General features: G+C 41.0%; 1 protein-coding gene across 4 annotated transcripts; it reads left to right on the top strand.

Moving 5' to 3' along the window:
• Positions 1 to 59: 59 nt before the first annotated feature.
• REELD1 (reeler domain containing 1) lies at positions 60 to 16,618 on the top strand. 4 transcript variants are annotated; one of them, XM_053403208.1, is made up of 9 exons: positions 60 to 1,619; positions 4,550 to 4,612; positions 6,748 to 6,964; positions 8,864 to 9,086; positions 10,527 to 10,699; positions 12,055 to 12,367; positions 13,348 to 13,411; positions 14,338 to 14,394; positions 15,992 to 16,618. In XM_053403208.1, exons 2-9 carry the CDS (start codon positions 4,601 to 4,603, stop codon positions 16,616 to 16,618), a joined length of 1,686 nt encoding a protein of 561 aa, XP_053259183.1. In that variant the 5' UTR covers positions 60 to 1,619; positions 4,550 to 4,600. The 4 variants fall into 4 exon arrangements, with proteins under 4 accessions (XP_053259183.1, XP_053259186.1, XP_053259184.1 ...); XM_053403211.1 differs by lacking the exon at positions 60 to 1,619 and having other exon boundaries at positions 3,528 to 4,612; positions 12,214 to 12,367; XM_053403209.1 differs by lacking the exon at positions 60 to 1,619 and having other exon boundaries at positions 3,528 to 5,731.
• Positions 16,619 to 19,551: the final 2,933 nt, after the last annotated feature.

Here is a 19,551-nt window from a genome sequence, read left to right as displayed (position 1 = left end):
CAACATCTGGTACTCACATGAACAGTGGTAAGTTAGAGAATAACACCATAGTGGAACCTAACACCACACTGGAACCTTTCTTGGACTGCTGTGAAAGCCTGTTTTCCAAAGTTTGGATGGCTGGAAAGGTAAGGCAAACTGCATGCCCTGTTTTAAAAAAGCACAGCCTCTTTCTTTAACTCTAGTCACACGGTAAAATCTTCAGTTGCAGTCTGAAGTGAACCAACAAAAATCTTAAATAGTGGGTGTAACAGTGACAATTCAACAATAGGAACAGGATGGAAGAAAAATCCAGGGGTAGCATTGTGCCAGCTACAAGTAAGCACTGCAAGTGAGAAGCTTCTGTTTATGTGCCAGCCCTCCAAATCCTGGCAACCCTTTGCTCTCCTGATTGCCATTAACTTTTCCTTCTCCCCTCCCCCCCCCTCAGCACACTGGGAGGCTCATAAATCTGTGTGGCTGCACAGAGTGCAGGATCTGACATGTAATGTAAAATCCAGCAGCTTGAGCAGAATCCAAAGACTATTCTTTTTTTATTTTTAAAGCAGAGTCAGCCTTGAAACATGAAAGCTAAGAAACTAATAAAAAATAAATAAATTGGTAGGATGGGCTATAACAAAAATAGGGGAAGGTCCGTGTAGAGCTGCTGTGGTCAAAGTTCCATTGCATATCCCTTAACCATTCTTTAGGCCACACACACTTTCTTTCATACATTTGTGCCCCAAAATGTTCAACTAGATGCCTGACTTTTTAACCCGAGGAAATGGAAGAATAGGGGGAAAGGAATTATAAACCTTGTGTTTTGCAATCTAAGTTAAAACTCAGTTGCTGCAAACAAAATGTTTCCTTACTCTGAAATAGCCATTGATGTGTGTACAAAGGAATCTTACTCCTGTTCAAAATATGTTTAGGGTGTAATTCTATGTTCAGCTTATTGGGGAACAATTCCCATTGAACTCAGCTGGGACCTACCTTAAAGGGGCATCTCTGAATAGGCATGTACAGGATTGTACTGTATGCAAAGCTAAACTAAAACAAGTCCTATAGTATAGAGTTGAGAATGTTTTGATAAAAAGTTATAAAACAACTCAGCATGGGGTGCCTTGTACATTATACTGTTCTCTGAACAACTTAAAGCTGCCTTTAAAAATCAGCACATACCTTTCTTTGAGTTGTGCATGAATAAGCATTAACAATCGTGTGAATACAACATTGTTCCATCTCCTCAAATAACAGAAGACCTTTGGTACAAGGAGGGAATAGCAACACTTGAAGGGAAGGAATTAATAATTGTTAACTTATTCACATTTCACATGGCTCTGTGCAGCATACAAAGAGAACCCAATTTTATAGCATGTTTCAATAATTTATAACTCCTTGACAAGGGCTTGAGAAAGGACTGCCATGTAAATACAAATCACAGGCATGGTTTTCTATTAATGGCTCCTTTTTAAAATGGATGTTCCTTCAGGTTTACTATGTAATTTTTAACTTGTTTTGGAAAAAGGTTACAGGTGGCAAGGTCACTGGATCCCTTCATCTTCCAAAATGGTTGCTGGAAGTAGCTAAAGTATTTTGTTTCCAAACATCTAAAACAGTGTATTTATGGAATGTTTATTGTAAGTATATCCACTATTATATAATATCTTACCCTCAGTTATTTAATCCTGTCACAACTCTAAAGAGCAGCTTTATTTAAGAGCCCTAATTCAAATATATGCATACACATGCGCTGCATTGCATGCATAGCCCAAGATAATAACTGGCCATCCCCTTGTGTCATTGCAATGTAAACAGAGCAGCATGACTGGGAGTCATTGCAATTGTGCTATGTCTGTATGTTCTTTATTATGTAGCTGTACATTAAATCATGGCTATCCAGGAAGGCAAAATGGCTTAGCGACAGGGATGAAGACTTAACTTAATTGCTGTTAAGGAGAAAAGTGATTGAAATAGACATTTGGGTGTGAGTAAGCACCATTGAGGGACGCGGGTGGCACTGTGGGTTAAACCACAGAGCCCAGGACTTGCCGATCAGAAGGTCGGCGGTTCGAATCCTCGCGACGGGGTGAGCTCCCGTTGCTCGGTCCCGGCTCTTACCAACCTAGCAGTTCGAAAGCACATCAAAGTGCAAGTAGATAAATAGGTACCGCTCCGGCGGGAAGGTAAACAGCGTTTCTGTGTGCTGCTCTGGTTCGCCAGAAGCGGCTTAGTCATGCTGGCCACCTGACCTGGAAACTGTCTCCCTTGGCCAATAAAGTGAGATGAGCGCAGCAACCCCAGAGTCGGCCACGACTGGACCTAATGGTCAGGGGTCCCTTTACCTTCTTTACTAAGCACCATTGAACTCCTTAGGGCTTAACATCTGAGTGTATAGGATCACGCAGTTAATCCCACCTATATATTGGGGGCGATTTGGCTGAACCTTCACTATTTGCCTTAGGCCCTTTTACACAGTGAGCAACTCTTGGTGTGGATCAAGGCCTGCAGGAAATGAAAAGAAAGTTGCTATCTTCTGTTGGGATCTTGAAAAGTCTAAAGCTAACTCAGTCTGTATTCTGCTGATCTGTAACATATCAAGAATATTTAAGGCACAGTACTTTCCTATTATAAAGAGGAAGCTTATTTGCCCAATATTAGTCTATGAAAAAAATTGTTTGATACATTCTTTGATAATAAAACTGCAATTCTGTACTCACCTGAGGGTTAAGTTCCACTGAGCTAAGGCTTCTAAGTGGACTCACTGTAAGTTGCCCTTTATTTTCTGAAGTGTCTGCTCAAGGCTAGTTGAGCATTATCATGTAACAACTGCTTTAAAATGCCCAGACTGAGTCCAAACAAAAATTCCTCCCTTGGGTAGGAAAGTGCAACTGATCAATGATAGAAGTACAGGATTTCTGTACAAAATATCTATAGCTCTAGCAATTTTAATGAATACCACTAGTGATAAAATTTGCCATCACCTACTTAGGCTTTCCTGAAAGGAGCAATTAATGAGGAAAATGACAATTAGCAATTTTTAAACTTCCAAGAATCCGTCTACAGCAGAACTAACAATCCTTCCCCAAAGCAAGAGTTCTAGTTTTTACTCTGCTTGATGAAGATTTTAAAACCTAAAGAGACATAAGTAGAACAGCCTTCCACTTGAGTTTTTCAGCATTCAAATTTTAAAGCTGTTAATTTTAAATCTGCAGAGAACTTGCTACATATGCCCCCAACTACTGGATAATACGCAGAGCCAGGGTTGTTTCTGCAGTGATATTGAAGCTGTGGGACTTTTCTTGGGGAAATTACCTTACCCCTTCCCTCTTGATTTTAAATATTTGCCAGGCCAAAGTGTCCACTTTCCAGAGGATTTCTGATTGGCTCTGCTGAGTGCTTTTGGTTTTATTTCTGCTGCTCTGTTTAATGTTGCTTGTTAGTATTCATGGGGCAGAGGTCGTTAGTGTTGCATCCAGGGGCACAATGATGCCCCTGAAGCCTTTTCCTAGTGCCCACAAAGCCTCTGAATGCTTCCCTGAACCTAGATCCCTTGGAAGTAAGATGTGCATGCACTTCCTTTCTTTGGGTTGGGGGGCAGAAGTGACCAGGGTGGTGGTACCCATGGCACTTGCTCAAACATCCAGATGTGCCCACAGACCTAAAACATGTGAAAGGGAGGTTACAAATATTTTAGTATATATTTTGTGTGTGTGTCTGTGCCTGTGTGTACGTACACACACACACACACACACACACACACACTAGTTTAAGTTGTTTTCAGGCTTTATTCTCAGTATTGGTTCTTCACTGAGGCTGTTGTCAAGGAATATGGTATAAATAAATGCTATGCTGCTCATGCTCTAGTGCTTGGAACACCTGTTTTGAAACTTCAGTTAAGACTTGCAGCCTTTCTTCACGCTAAGAATGGGATTTTGTGGCCATGACCTATATTCTTGGTCAGAATCAATGACATCAGCCAAAGTGAGGGTAGAGAATAGGGAGCTTTAAGGATCAGGACCTTTCCCCTTTGTATAACTGCATTTTAAAATGTTGTTGAAGTCAAAACATTTATGTTTTAATACAGTGAAATAGACATGTCTAGGTCTCATTCCTTCCGTATTATTTTTGCTCTCAAGTTATTCCCATATAGATCTGAAAGGCAAAATACTCAGTGTATATCCTTGAGTGCACAAAAGAAAGCACATCTTTCTTTGTGCTACACTTGTGTGGGGAGGCGAGAGAAAGAGGCCAGACCTTAATGTACCTGAAACACTAGATTATTCCCCACAGGCTTTTTAATGGCTCTCATCCTATGTTCACTTTTAAGTTTATCTGAGATTTTCTTCCAAGTAAATGTGTATAATATGGTAGCCCAGGTTTTGTTTTCACTGTGGAAACCTGGTGTTGCTGTGTTTCTTTTTAAGTGGATGAGTAGAGTGTGAAGAAAACTAACATGATTAAAACTGGATTTGAGCACTGACAGAGTTCCTGTAGGTATTAAGGATTAGCAGTAACAGCTGTTGCTCTTCTCATTAGTAGAGAGAGTAAAGAACTTTTTTCCTTAAAGGATGTTTGCCTGGCAGGCTGAAGGAGAAAATTGCTGAGTGTCTGAAGGAACATGTGTCCCAAGGTAAGAAACTGGCAATGTTAATGCAACTAAGGTGTTGAATACTAAGAGGAGATTTTATAGGGCTAAAAGCAAAACTGGGATATGGAGGAAATATCCTATTACACAGGAAAAATAACTTGTATATATTTAACTACTTGCAAAAATGGCTGTAGCAGGGATTATATTGGAAGATGGGAGTGTGTGTGACTTAATTTGTTCAAAACCTGTTCTATTGCAAGGGCTGGGTTTTCAAAAAGGGATTCCTTTATATGGCCTTGTGTTGTCTTCAGTCTGTAAACGGTTTCAGAAATCACTAGAGGAAAAGAATTGAGCTAAACATTGGCTCAGAATAAGTAGTTCAATATTTAATAGCAACTGATCAGGCACATTTAAAGGTAGTAGGAAAGTATATAAGCTGAACTCTGCATAGACCCATTCTTGTGTATGAGCTTAAGGTGTTTTAAGACACTAATTTAAATGCCAAATGGCTGATATGGTCTGGTAGGATAGAGGAGATGACTATAGAAGCTTATGGGATCAGCTAATGGATAATTCTTTAATGGAGAACTGATTTTGCCGATAGGCAGACCCAAATGGAAGGGGAAGGAATAGGTGGCAGGAGGAGATTGGATGATGGATCTGCAGTGCAGATGGAAATGATTTTTCTACTCTTGCATGTTTGCTTCACCACCCTTCATTCTCTCCAATCTTAACTCACCTTCCAGAAAAGCTGGGCTTTTGTTTTGTTTTGGAAAGTATGAATAATTAAAGGAAATTTTGGAGTCAAGTATGACACGAGGCCTTTAAACTTCACTGACCACATATGGAGTGGTAACACTCTTGGCACTGTACCTCAAGAGAAGTGACCATGAGACCTAGGCCTGACTTGGACAGGACCTTCTGCTGCTTGGACCTTTCCTGCCATAGCTCTATATTGCTGCTCTACAGTATTCAAGCACAGCTTCTTTTAATAATTACATGTATATTTATACTTTTGAAGGATTTATTTCCAAGAACATGAATATATTCAGCATGGGTTTTTAACTATATGAGCACCTCCCTTTTTCCTAGTCTTCTTTGGTATATTTCTAAGTCAGTAGGGTTGTGTGTTCCAGCACTGATCAGGAGGAGCACACAGAGGTAAAGTGAAAGTGAGGGAAATTGGAGAACTGATGAAATATTGGGTTTGAAATGCTAGATTTAAATGGCTATATTGGGACAGTTGTGAATGCTCAACTTTTAAAGATGCCTCTAAAAAGTATTTTAGAAAATAAAATGGCATCAACATGGTGGGCATCATTAAGTACTTGTGTCCCTGTTCACTATGGATGCCATGAGGACCAGCCAATAAGTGATACGAATTTTGTATATGGTCATAGGCTGCTTTGGGAAATATTTGCAAAAGCAGTATACAAATTAAATAGGTATGTGTAACACGCACAGAGGAAGTTGCTTTATACCAGCTCAGAGCATTTGTTCGGCTAGGTTGATCCATTAAAATGGAAGTACCTGGGATCTTCTGAATGAAAAGCATGTGTTCCTACTACTAAACCCTTCCCGACTTATGCTATCTCATCCCACATTATACTTGCAGTTTCAATGGCTGTGTTGTCTTCCAGCTACTCAGTATTGGGTTTGAACGCTGGGGGAAATGCCAACTGCCCTTCAAGGATGTGTTAGCTGCTGCAGTGTCCTCTGAACTGTGTGTGGAATCCAAGTAGCTGCTATCCATTCCCTGCGTGCTAAACATTGGGAAAGGTCCATCGATGTTTCTGATAGTTACCCCACTGCTAGCTCTCATTTTGCAGCATGGCCACAATGTAAGAGAATACATGCTCCGTCTGATTGCCATGAGCCAGAAGCATACTGGCAAAGGATTTCAGATAACCACTTTGCCTGGGTGGTTACTGCCCCGCCACCCCAACAGTTCCAGAATAAGTCAAAGCCTGCTTTGTTCTCAAAGTGTTTTATTCCGTGGACTAACCAGGAAAAAGCTCCAGGGAAGATTAAAACCTCCTTTCTCACAGTCCAAAGCTTGTGAAATTGACAGTTTCATCTGAAATTCAAAGGTGTCACTGGTGTAGCTTCATACAAATTGTACTTTAAAAAATTGATTGAAAAGCACTGCAATAACTTCCAACGTCTTTTCCTGACAGGTAGAGGAAGAGATGAAAGTTCAGGCACTTTTTGTTGTGTGGTCATTGACAATCCTGTGCTTAGTTTCATACACCGCTGCATTCTCCCATGGGGCCAGTCTTTCGGCATGTACTGATATGAGGCCCAAACATATCAGAGCTCACCTTCAGAACCCACAGAATAACTATATTACCATCCATACCAATATATCCTTTTTTCCAGGTGACAAGGTTCCAGGTAAGGAGTCACAGCTAATTATGATATTTTGGGGGAAAGACAGAGGGATGTATTCAGTTAGAGGCTGTAGATCCGGAGCGGGAACCTCAGCCTTGGGAGCCACATGTAACCTTTTAGGCCTTTCTATACAGCTCTTATGGGACGCGGGTGGCGCTGTGGGTTAAACCACAGAGCCTAGGACTTGCCGATCAGAAGGTCGGCGGTTCGAATCGCCATGACGGGGTGAGCTCCCGTTGCTCGGTCCCTGCTCCTGCCAACCTAGCAGTTCGAAAGCATGTCAAAGTGCAAGTAGATAAATAGGTACCGCTCCGGCGGGAAGGTGAACAGCGTTTCCGTGCACTGCTCTGCTTCGCCAGAAGCGGCTTAGTCATGCTGGCCACATGACCTGGAAGCTGTGCACTGGCTCCCTCTGCCAATAAAGCGAGATGAGCGCCACAACCCCAGAATTAGTCACGACTGGACCTAATGGTCAGGGGTCCCTTTACCTTTATACAGCTCTTGGGACTCTTCCCAGCAACACTCCTTCTCCCCAGGCAACACTCTTCAATGTTGCTGCTTTGCATGAGCCTCTGGTGGTTTAGCCTGGCTGGAATGTGTCACTGAAACTCTGATAATGCTTTTGCTTGCCTGGATGGTGCATAGAGAGTGGTATGTGAGTGTAACAACTAGCCTACTGTACAAAGGTTAAATTTGCATTCCTTGTTCTGCCCACTTTTGCTTTATGTCCCACCTATCATTGTGGCAGCTGGAAGTTTGCCCATTGGGCAATGCAGCCCTCAGGCTGAAAAAGATTCTAAGCACCGAATCCCTTCTCAGTTGCTCTTTGCTGCTTAAGATGGCCTGCATTTGCCAAAGTCCCAGTTGCTCTCCAAATGCAGGAGGACAAAACTGATTGAATGAACAGAAGAACGAATAACAAGCAGTAAGCAGATGTAACAGTAAGATTAAATTTGAAACACTAATTAAAATAGGGCAGTTTTGAAGATACTTATGTGGCTCACACAACGAGCACTTTACGGGTATGTTGGGAAGATATATTACTTAAAAGGAAACTTGCTTTATATGTGATAATTAATGTGTGTTGGGTGTAACTGTAAACAGAAATCAAAATGCAGTTATGCTCATGTATATTACAGAAGGAGTAGCTTGCATGTGACATTGCTTGGAATAAAGCACCAGTGTTTTTCATACACAGTTCATGGATCACTGCCAGTTACAGTTGGCTCTCATCGAAGGAGATGACTTAGCCTCCTGCTATGGAAGCTCTAGTGACTCCCTTCTGTTATGGCAAAGAAAGCTTCACTTTCACAGGCTAGAAATACCCCACCCCTCATCCTTCATGGGTACAGTTAATTTGTGAAGGGGGGAATGGGACTGTGTTTGCTGACCCCACTTTGACACTGTCTTAGTTGTTGTTCCTGCCCCCTGGTGTCCACACATTTGCACAACTTCTGGCAGTAGGTTCTATGGGGATAAAACTGTATGTGCATATACTCCAGATCTGGTTGGACTACAACTCCTATCATTCCTGGCTGAGACTGATAAGAGTTTGGGTCCATCAGCATGTGGAGAGCCACAGGTTCCCCTCTCTGCTTTCTGAGATTTGGATCTCATCATGATGAGACCAGAATGTTGACAGTAATCAGTGGAGGTCAGTATGGCAAGGCTTATTTTAGTGTATCTCTCCCCGCCACTGCCCCCCAGGACCCTAATGCTAATATTGGCTGTGCTTAATAAATTACCAAGGGCAACATTTATTTTAAAATATCTAAAATTCCAACAACTTGGCATTGCCAAGCATACTTCCTAGCATGGAGTGTAGAGCAAATTTCACAACGCAAATATTAAAATGCATTTCCAAGGGCTTATGTTATTGTGTAACTTCCACTTTGTCCCCAGTCACCGTCAGGAGCACACGTGATTTCATGGGCTTTATGCTTCAAGCTCGCAGGGTATCAAACGATCAAATTGCTGGCACTTTTGTTTACATTCCTCCTGGCTCCAAACTGCTGACTTGTTTTGAAGATGGCGACACCGTCACCCATTCAGACAAGTCCCTGAAGAGAAACCTGTCGTTTGTGTGGAAAGCACCCGATCAGCCCATTGGAGACATCAGGTTCTTGTAAGAAATTCTGGATTGTTAAGATTGAAGGTCTGGTCTGCTTGATGGTTAACAGATTGGAAATCTTCTAGTGGAGGAATCCATGGGTGCTAGCTAGCTGGCTCTTTGCAAAATTTACTGAGGAATGGTAGCATGATATTGATTCTAAGCTCAGAAACGTAATGGTCACTATAAGAGAACTTGAACCAGGTCTGCTCCATTATTGTTCCACCATTTCAATATCCTTTGAGTTCCACTCTGTTTGTAGTCCGGTAGGAATTCCACTTGTAGAAACTACAACCCATTTCCCTACATAATTACTTTCTGTTTTTCTTTTTCCTTCAGGAAGGCTTTCTTTAAAAAAGTTAAAATTATTTTCTATAAAAGCCTACCCAAAACAATTTATTAACTATTATTTTTTAAAAATCTTTCTTGCAGGAGTGTATACTGAAAAGGGAAATAAGAGAAAGCGTTTCATTTCTTCTTTGCACAGGTTTACAGTTGTACTCCTGAGGATTTAAGTTTGATATTTAAAGTCAGACAGAGTGGCAAAGCATCATTTTTATGCTTTCTCTTTTTAAACCTTTAAACTGTATATAAATGGATTTCCAACATTGATCAGCTCTGCTCTCTCTGGTAAAGTGAAACCTCAACATTTTGGAAGGCATCCAACACAGGCAGATTTCTTAAGAATCCTAAATGCTAGTAACCGCCCAGCCAAACAGGGCAGTATAGGTTAGGATTCCAGCCTTGGGGCACATTTACTAAACACTGGGCACAAGTCCTTTTAAGTAAACATTTTTAGAATTGAGCAGTACATTTTCCCCTCACACAGCTAGCTCCACCTGCCTAGAGAAACTAAAGCCAACTTTAGAGGGCATTCACGAGGCTGTTGTGGAAAGAGATTACATTTTTCTGTTTCCCAGTGTGACACTTCAGTGCTAAGACAAGCTCCATCTATTAAAAATATGTCTTTAACCAGTACATGTTTCTATTTGACCAGGCCTCTGTCTTTGTCTGATTAACATTTTATGTTCTTTTAAAAACTCAACAACTTTGGCTACCCTCCCTCAACAAAAATTCTGGCTACACTTAGGACTTGGTCTCGATTTTTTTTTTTTAATGACATTCAGTTTTCTTCCCCTTCTTGACTATGGCGCTATTTTTGTCAAATGTAAAATTAATTTTTAAAAAGCTGATTAAATTAAAAGTAACTCCCCCCCATGTGTTTTGATTAGCTCTAATTGTGATTTTATTTAAAACCCCGTTCACTAAGGTTTCATCTGGTTATTTGTTGTCATTTCAAAACAGAAAAGTGTTATGGTCTAATCCTTTAATGTCTTTTACGCTAATTCTGTTTGTAGATTTTAAAAAATTCCCTTTGATTTACCAAATGTTCTGATGATTTATTTATGGTACAGAATGACTAAAGCCTTGCTTCAAACACTTTTTTAAAAACAGTTTATCAGTCGTCCAGTCGTACTTTGTTTATTGGGCAAGGATTGAATCTTCCACTGTGTCTCAACAAACACAAAACAGAACCACAGCTGGAAGTCATGTAGCCCCCAGTGTAATAAAGCCCACACCTCTTCAAAAGTCTACTGATCTAAAAGGAGCATTTGCTGCAGAGAAAGGTATGTTTTTATCCGACATCCTCCCCCCCCCCCGCCGCCAAAGTGGAACATTTCTATAGGTCTATGCTATTTCACACTTCTATTATCTTATATGACTTAGAAGTATTAGGACTTAGTGCAAAGCTTCTATGTTGGATTGAATTATAAACTCATTGTGTGATGCCCTGCATCATACTCAGAACAGACTCATTGAAACCACTGGACTTAAGGGACTTGCATCCGTTGATTTCAATGAACCTACTCTTATGATTTAGGTGTGTACCACCCATTGACTCAGAAGTAAATACCACTGATTTCTATGGCCCTGATGTTCAAGTAAATATCCTTAAGATTATCTCCATTGGATTCAGTTCACACTACATTGCAAAGGGAATGGACTTTAACAGAGCTAGATTGTACATACTAATTCGGAGTATTAAGCAGCTTTGTTGAGATCACTTGCTCTTGGATCTCACCTGCAGTGAAATGCATGAGCACCTTATTACTTTGAGGCCTCACAAGATCTCACTGAGAACTCTCAAAGTAATTCACAATCTCTGTGGATGACATCCAGACAAGTTCTCTTTGAGGTTTTTTGGTAGAAGTGGGAAAGAAGAAGGGTGTGTCACTGTTGCTTCTCCCCCTCTGCTCTTTTGTAAAACTAAATTTGCTCTTTTATCCAAGAGTCTAACTCCTTGTCATACACAAACTTACTCCATCATTCCTCTTTCCCATCTCATATTTCTTTCTTCTAACTTCCTTATCTTCCTGCTTATCTGATTGAAAACAGAATATATGTACTAGCCGAAAGATGATACTTGTTTTTCCAAAGCTGAAAGGTTTTCTTCTAACTTTTATTATAAGCTTTCTTTTATATTACTGCTCATTGTCATTGGGAATGGAAAGTCTTAATAAACACTGCATACATTGCATGAAAAGGTCCTGTTTTCGATACCCAGCTTCTCCATATAGATCTGGGAAAGACTCCTGTCTGAAATCCTGGAGAGCTGCTGCCACTTGGTGTATAAAGTTAGACAGTACTGAGTGAGGTGGACCACTGAAGTGGCAGTAAAAGACAGTGTGCTGTGTTCCCAGAATGTAATGTGGGCTAATGAATGTGAAAGTATTTGCCTTACTGATTGTCATGATTTGAATGTCATGATCATGCCCTTCTTGTGAGGTTCCCCAGAGGCACCTACTTGGCCACTATTGGAAACAGAAGCATCTAACAGATTAGATGTGTCTAATCCAGTACTCCAGTTATGTCAGCTTAACAAATAAGAAATATATACATAAGATAAGCATGTTCAATATTTTAAGAAATGTCTGCTAACAGTATTATATTTTTTAATGTTTTGCTTTGTGCTTAACCCCAGAAAGTTCCACTCCTGACACCATCTTAACTCAGTTTGCAAAATTTACACATACTAGTCTGACTCGGCTTGCAGCCACATTGATTTTGGATCCATCTTACAGTGGACGACAAGTCTCTGAGCCTCCTGACAATGGAAATGCTCTGTCTGAATCCCTTGCAGACTTGGTCACTTCACATGCCATCAGTCGCAGTAGAGAAAGACAAGCTAATGGAAGTGGCACAGTTGGTGATCTCACACTGGAGCCATCACTTCAGTTCCAGGATCTCGGCCTCATAGCACAACATCATTCCTCCAGCCACAGCATGTACAACAGGTACTGTTTGAGCATTACATGCCATGCTGCACATAACACTTATTGCACTAATATTTATGAATTTTGGATTTGCCAAAACATGGCAGAGTCTTAAAAGATTCTGAGTGCTGCATCTCTCTCTCACACCCTGTTTGTTTTTCATTTTAAGTGTGTAAATAATTGTAAAATAGCAGCAGCAGAGCTTTCAAACAGGTGTAGGCATTCTGGAGGACCAAGACCAGCTAAATGCAAAATGGCTGCCATTTGAAAGTTATTTGGAATGATAGCTGTCCGGTAGCAAAATAAGATGGTCATGGAGAGAGACAGTCTTTGGAGAGATGGTCTCTGCAGCTTGTATCTAGTGTCACCATTGTGTGTGCAGAATTGACTTCCACTTCTGCAAAGGGAATTTTCCTTTCCCCCTTTTCCTTCTGTCCCCTATGCATCCTCCAAATCTCTCTTCGGGGGCCTCTCTGGAGCCAATTCTGGAGGTCGTGCAGGGGCTGCAGTGGAGAGGAGGGGAAATGGAAGTCCCAGTGCTCACAGAGTGTTGGGCACTAGCCCATTCCTTGTCTTTGGTTTTTAGCTCCAGAGCACACCTGAGCGTATGAATTCAAATGACCTTCACATAGTGCCTATCTTATATGAAACAGATCTGATTCTGTGGCACATATGGGCTGTGGCTCAATGGTAGAGTAGCCAGCTTGCAGCATCTCCATGTAAGTCTGCAAAGGACCTCTGCCTAAATCCCTGGAGATGTGCTACCTGTCCATGTAGACAATGCTGAGCGACACAGACCAGTGGTCTGGCTCTGTGTAAGCAGCCTCCTATGTGGGATTCATATATGTGACATACCATACAATTAAAGCACCCCAACCCCAGTCCTGAGTAAGCTTTGGGAGGAATTTCCCTATGACAGTTGGGAACATGTGTGCAGAATACAAGCTGAATTTATCAGAACAAAATGTAATTAACTTACACTTTGCTCCCCAACATTTCAGGAGAGAAAATACTTCAAGCTTTCCCATATCACAGCTTTGCTCTACATGTATAAAAGGCATGGAGGTAAGCACTGAAAGGATGGCATTTGATTTGTTTTCAAGAAAGATCTTTGGTAGTACATTCTTACTGTTCTGCTTCAGCATTGTGTCTTTCTGACAGAAGCCTAATATGATAAAAGTGATATGTATTTGTTTAAACTTGTACCACACTCTAATCTCACAGAGTTGTGCAAATAAGTAAGAGCTATTGCAGTGACCCAACACATAGCTAAACCCTACTAATGATAAAATTTAGAGTCTCTCCTCGGACAGAAATTCAAATGCTCCTGAGACCATTTTCCTGCTGCTTTGTAAGGCCTGCTAGTCAGAGAATCACAGTGTCACTGAATGCAATGAGAACTTGTCTCATTATTTAATCTGCATTGAAATTGTAAGAGTATAACAATGTGGGACTGAAAACAAATCTGTAACTGTATTCCCCCCCCCCCCAACCATGTATATGGAGAACAAATTGTCCTTGAAGGCTTGAACTCAAAAGTATAATGGACACACTTCTGCTTTGTTTGCTTTGTGATGGGAAAGTCATAGGCTTGGTCCCATACTCACACGAGGCTGAACAGACCTTGTAGGGAATGTGTTGTTTGTTTGCAGAACATTTGGTTCAACAGAGGGTCGGCCTGCTGGTAATGGGGCAGAAGCCTTTTGCATGTAGAAACTCTGGTTTTTACTTGAGTGAGGAAGAATTCTTTGTGACTTGAAAACTTGCCCCCAGTCTACAAATACAGAGGATCCAACAAAAGCTTGATTTTAGCCTTCCGGAATCCTGTCTGGAATGTCTGGCACATGTAGACTGCATCTGAGGTCATTTCATGTCTCTTGATAAGCACAGATTGCCAAAACTGATGTGCTTAATTAGTTGTGACCTAGTTAGCTTTAAGATTCGTCGGATTCTGAAGCAAATAATTCTCTCCCCACTATTACTGGCTTCAGACACAGGCATGGTGTGTAGACCACAGAGAAAACAGGCCGAGCAAAGAAGTGCATTTGGTGAGTTTCTCTCCCCTTAAAGTGTATGTATTTAGTGAAAATCTGAAGTACATTCAGAAAGACTAAATGAGCACAGTGCTACAGTACTCATGATGGCAGGTCCTGGAAAGAAGGCTAAATAGTCAATGCCTGATTTTCCAGTGGATTTTGATGTAGCTCACGTATATACAGAGGCATTAGTGCTGTTCTCGCTTACTCCAGTTAGAGGGCAGTAGACTCTCTGAAATCTTAAATAAGTTAAAGTAAACTCTTGGAAGAAAGTCCCACTGGGTTTGTGGTACCTTTTTATGCAGACATTCAAAGCTATTGTGTTCTAAGTGTTCATTTTGATGCCAATTATTCCTTGAGTTGTATAGACAGGAGACAGCTGGCTGTAAACAGCTCTGCTGAAAGAGGATAGACATGTCTTACAATTAACCCTTGGGCCATAGATACAGCATACGGATATGCTCTTTCAACTACTACGATTCTCAGTAGTAGTAGCTTTCCTAGTCCTGCTACTCAGTGTTTTCTTTTGCTCATGATATTAGGCACTGAGCAGAACACAGAAGTGATAGATTCTGCTCAGAGGAGTTATAGTTCATACGGAAGAAACAATGCAGCAGTGTCAAGGAGAGAGGGTAGTAATTGTCGCATAAATAGTAGGGATAAGACAGAGACTGTCAGAAGGCATAAAAGAACAGGCAGATGCTTACTTCATAGAATAGGATAGGCTGAGAGATGGTGATTGGCCCAAAGATCACCCAATGAACTTTATTACTTAGTGAGAATTGGAACATGCATTTCCATAGTTTTGCCCTTCTCTACCATATTGGGTCTCACATTTCCATTTTCCTTAACTGGCAGTGGCCAAGAAAGCTCCTGGTGGAGTCTAACCTAGATGAATGAATGAATGAATGAATGAATGAATGAATAAATGTACTGCACCCATCTGATTGGGTTGCCCCAGCCACTGGGGGAGAATTTCCACCAAATTAAAAGCATAATAATACATTAAATCTTTCCCTATGTAAGGTTGCCTCCAGATGTCTTCTAATTGTTGTATTGTTCTTTATCTCCTTGACATCTGATAGAAGCATTTGATTGTGCAACAGGCTAACTTTATTCTCCCCTGTCTCTAAAACCTATCAGACATTTTTTGAGCGAGCACAGACCAGTGGGGTAAACAAAATAGTTCTGTAACATTCCTTTACCCAAACGCCAAGCCCATCACCAAAGCATATAACGGCATCACAGTAAGAAACAACATGCTCATCTCTGAAGGTCACAAAATGTGGTGACACAGCATAAACCTGCTCCTACCTCTGCAAGCTAAGAAGCCTTTCTAAAATGAGAATTCTGAATGCTAATAAATTGTTTCCTATCTTCTTCCTCATCCCCTCCCATTGGTCTGATTCAATACTGTTCTAGGATCATTTTAAGAGCTCTTAAGTGGTGTGCTATTATGATGAGAACAGATATCTGTTAGAATTGTGATGATTCTAGTAGGCTAACGATGATAGTTTTGATCTAACTGAACAACTAAAAGGTGATTGTATATCTCAGCCAAGACAATGGCTGTCACATCCCATGTGTACTTCATCTCTTTGTTTTTAAGGGCGTTTCTGCAACACCTAACCCAGGCCTTAGCAAGTCTGTGCTACCCATTACAGCTTCACCGCTGGCCCACTTCCAGGATCCTCTACGCCTTCCAGGCATAGAAACAATATCAGAGCATTTAGGTGGTGAAGAGGACATGAGTGTCTATCAAAGTTTATCAGGAGCTTCGAGGAAGATGGCAGAGAAGCAAGCAGCGACATGGGCAGTTCCAGCAAACTTCCTGCCCCAGGCTGAACTTACATCACATGAGCAGGAGGAAAAGGGCAGAAAGGATATCCCTGAGAACACACTCCTGAAGGTAACAAGAGCCACACCCAAAGCTACTGTTTCTGGAGGAAAGCCACGCAAGGAGTCCCAGCTTGTAGTAGCTCAGCTGGGTGTTCTCCTTGGATGCTCTGCTGTCCTCAGCATGGTGCTGGCTGTTGGTCTACGCTGCATCCATTCCCAGTATTGTCACAAGCGAACGGAAGTGTCCTTTAGTGAGCCAGAAAATAATGCCATGGCACTTCAGGAGAATGGGGAGATGATGCATTTCAGAAAGATACGAGAGAACAGCTTTGTTCTGGTACAGGCAGAATACAACTGGATCAGCCCATCAGGCAGTGGGAAAAAAGCTGTTCTCTAGGATGGTGGTGGTTCTTCCTGTTAGATGTCAGATAGCTTCATCTGTAGGCCTGCAGTAGAAAATAATAGCACAGGAAGTGGAGCAGTTGCATATAACCATCTAAGCAAACCTATTTTGCGTAGGCATAATTTTGTTGCAATGCAGATGTATCTAGCTACTTTGCAGATATTATTGCAGATGTTCTTACTTTCAGATATGAAAACATAAAGGTATGTTTTGTTCAAAGTGTAACTCTTAATGCAATTAATATTGCATACCTGCTCATTAAATTGGACTATTGTTGCCCTTATGTTTCCTTTGTTGCCTTGAGGTAGTGCCAGAAATAGAAATCATTCCTCTGCCACTGAGTGTCACCTCCTAGTTCGTCTCTGCAGAAAAAGTTTCTGCTCTTGCAGTTTTTCTTTTCAAGTAAGCAGAAGCCCTTTGCCCTCTTCTCACTTAGGTTGCGATGCCTTTGGTTTGGTGTGTGAGATTTCTCAAATCAGTCAAATGTTTGCCACTTGAGCTAACTTTCCTCTTTAGAAAAACAAAACAGAGCAACACTGGCGGTTAAGAAAATTGATCCATGGGATGCAAACACTGACTGGCTGCATTGTGAATTGATCTCCAGGAAGGAAACAAAGACACAGTAAATGCCACCTTTTGGCAGAGGAACATGGCTGCTCATCAGGTGCAAATGGAGAGAAAGCTTCTTCTAGCCATTTGCACCTTGATATGCTGGCTTGTTTAATCCTCACGGCTGGCAGTTGCTTTGTTTTCTACTTTGGGTCAGTTCAGCTATTGGAACAATTGGAACAAAGACCTCAGGTCAACTCAGGAAACCCAATGGATGGCCCTATTACAACTTTTACAGCCTTTTAGCACTTTGACTGGAAAAACTTTCTTTGGATTCAGGTTGCGCTGGATTAAAGAAGGCCTGAGCAATGGTTAGTCTGAGACCAAGTTAAAGTTCAGAGTTAATTGGCAACGGCTATTTAATACTCTGAGTACAAATCCTTCTGTAAGCATACCCAAAAGGTATGCTTTGGGGAATCCCAAAGTATGTAGAAATATAAAAAATTATCATTATTAAGGGGGGGGGACCCCAGGGAAGGCATGCTCAATAACCATGCAATGCTGGCTGACTGTGGAAGTAGGTGGGGCAAGAGAACAGAAGACCAGGGAATCAGGAAATTTAATGGAGTATCCTGGGAATGGGACTGGCTGGCTGGCCCTGTAGAGAAGCACTCTGAACTGCAACATTGTTGCAACTCTCACTTTAAAATCACATATCTTTTTAAAAAAAATTTGCTTAACCTGAAATAGATTTAAATAGTCGTCGAGACCACTAAGTTGTCATAGAATGGGATGCACTGGGCATGCCTCTTCTTACTCCCGGAGCTTGCTATGTATTTATTAGAAACATTTATATCCCACCTTTCATCCTCAATATGAAACACTCTGCAAAAAGATTTTTGAAAAGACTTCAAAACTCAAAATATATGCAAAATAAAGTACAAGGCAGCAGCTAATAACAGGGAAATAGTGAGGGAAAATAAAGGTGAAAGAAGAAACAAACAACTAAAACATCTCTCAATCCCTTTTGGCAATAGGCCATACAGGGTGTGTGGCCACATCTTCCCTGAATTATTTTCAGCTGCACAATTATGTGTTTCAGATGAAGAGATTCAGCTTAAAGATGGAAATGAACGAGTGCACTGAAAAAGGTTGAGAAAGTGTGATGAATTACTCATTCATTTTAATTAGAAGCAAATGCTGCAAAACCTTTCACTGGAAAATAATGCAGGCTATCACAGAAATCATGGTAAGAAAATATGTGCAGCTGAAGTCAGTAAAAAGCTATTACAGAAACAGAGAAGACTGCAAAATGAATGTTCTTCCTAGAAAGATGATCTGGATCTGTCAACTAAGTCATAGGAAAAGCGATTAATCTAGTCATATATTAGGTGTCTTTTTTGTTAAAGAATTGGGATGTTTTCAATTGAGCATCCTTTCTCTAGCTTCATTGAACAAAATAAAAACTTTGTGCAATGCAGAATAGTTGGGCTGCTTAATTTTAAAAGCTGCCTCTGTTCAGTACATTGTTAATGCAATCCCTAATTAACTGAGAAAATGGGTCAACAAGCTGGTAAATATTTAAAGAACTATCAGATTTCATTTAAAAAGTTTGCTATGATGGCTTAGCAGTTTATGAATAAATTACAAATTCTTAAGTCCTCCCGCACTATTTCTGTCTGTCTATGTTTAATAATACTAGATTGTTATAGCTTAGGATGTTTTTTAAACACACACACACACCAGCCCTTGCCTAGTCCTATCTTCTGTAGAGAAGGTTAAATGTGCAACTTGAGGTGCACATAGATTAATTGATGGTATCATGGTTTGTCTCTACTTGTCGTGGACAGCCATATTTTAGTAACCTGGCTGCCTCCCAGGACCATTTTGGCGAGGTGAGTTTAGTAAACGTGGAGCAAGATGGCAGTGCGAGGTTACACAAGTGATAAAATTTGCTCCCAGTTTTTGCTCAGTCAACATATACTGGTATATTTAACCCACTAACTGAGCATTTTTTGTTCCCTGTTTTGTGTGAACTAAAAATAGATCAAATACGGGTTGAAGTTCAACTCCCAGATCAGGACACTGTCTGAATGTGCCTCATGCAGCAACCTTGTTGAAGCTGAGCTGCTCAGGGTCTGATTCTAATCAGTGCCTGAGAACCCTATGGAGACCTCTTTAAGAGCCACATGGCAGAAAGGCAGGATTATAAGCGTATTTATTTATTTTAATGAACTTAATTCAGTGGGTAAGGGTAACCTTGCCATCACAACCTCTAGTCCTCAGCTCTATGCCTCTAGGAAGAGAGCAAGATTATATCTCACAGTGTTCCAAGGGTGAAGAAGACCAGTCATGAAGCACTTTGTAAATTAATATCA

The sequence above is a fragment of the Podarcis raffonei genome, chromosome 9 (genome assembly GCF_027172205.1).
Source record: "Podarcis raffonei isolate rPodRaf1 chromosome 9, rPodRaf1.pri, whole genome shotgun sequence".
Taxonomy (NCBI): domain Eukaryota; kingdom Metazoa; phylum Chordata; class Lepidosauria; order Squamata; family Lacertidae; genus Podarcis; species Podarcis raffonei.
The sequence above is the reverse complement of the archived record's forward strand: the minus strand, read 5'-3'. Positions and strand labels throughout refer to the sequence as shown.

Coding starts and splice junctions, on each gene's coding strand:
- REELD1 (XM_053403208.1), top strand. Junction 6,965..8,863: donor TCCAGGTGACAAGGTTCCAG/GTAAGGAGTCAC, acceptor CTTTGTCCCCAG/TCACCGTCAGGAGCACACGT. Junction 9,087..10,526: donor ATTGGAGACATCAGGTTCTT/GTAAGAAATTCT, acceptor TTTTAAAAACAG/TTTATCAGTCGTCCAGTCGT.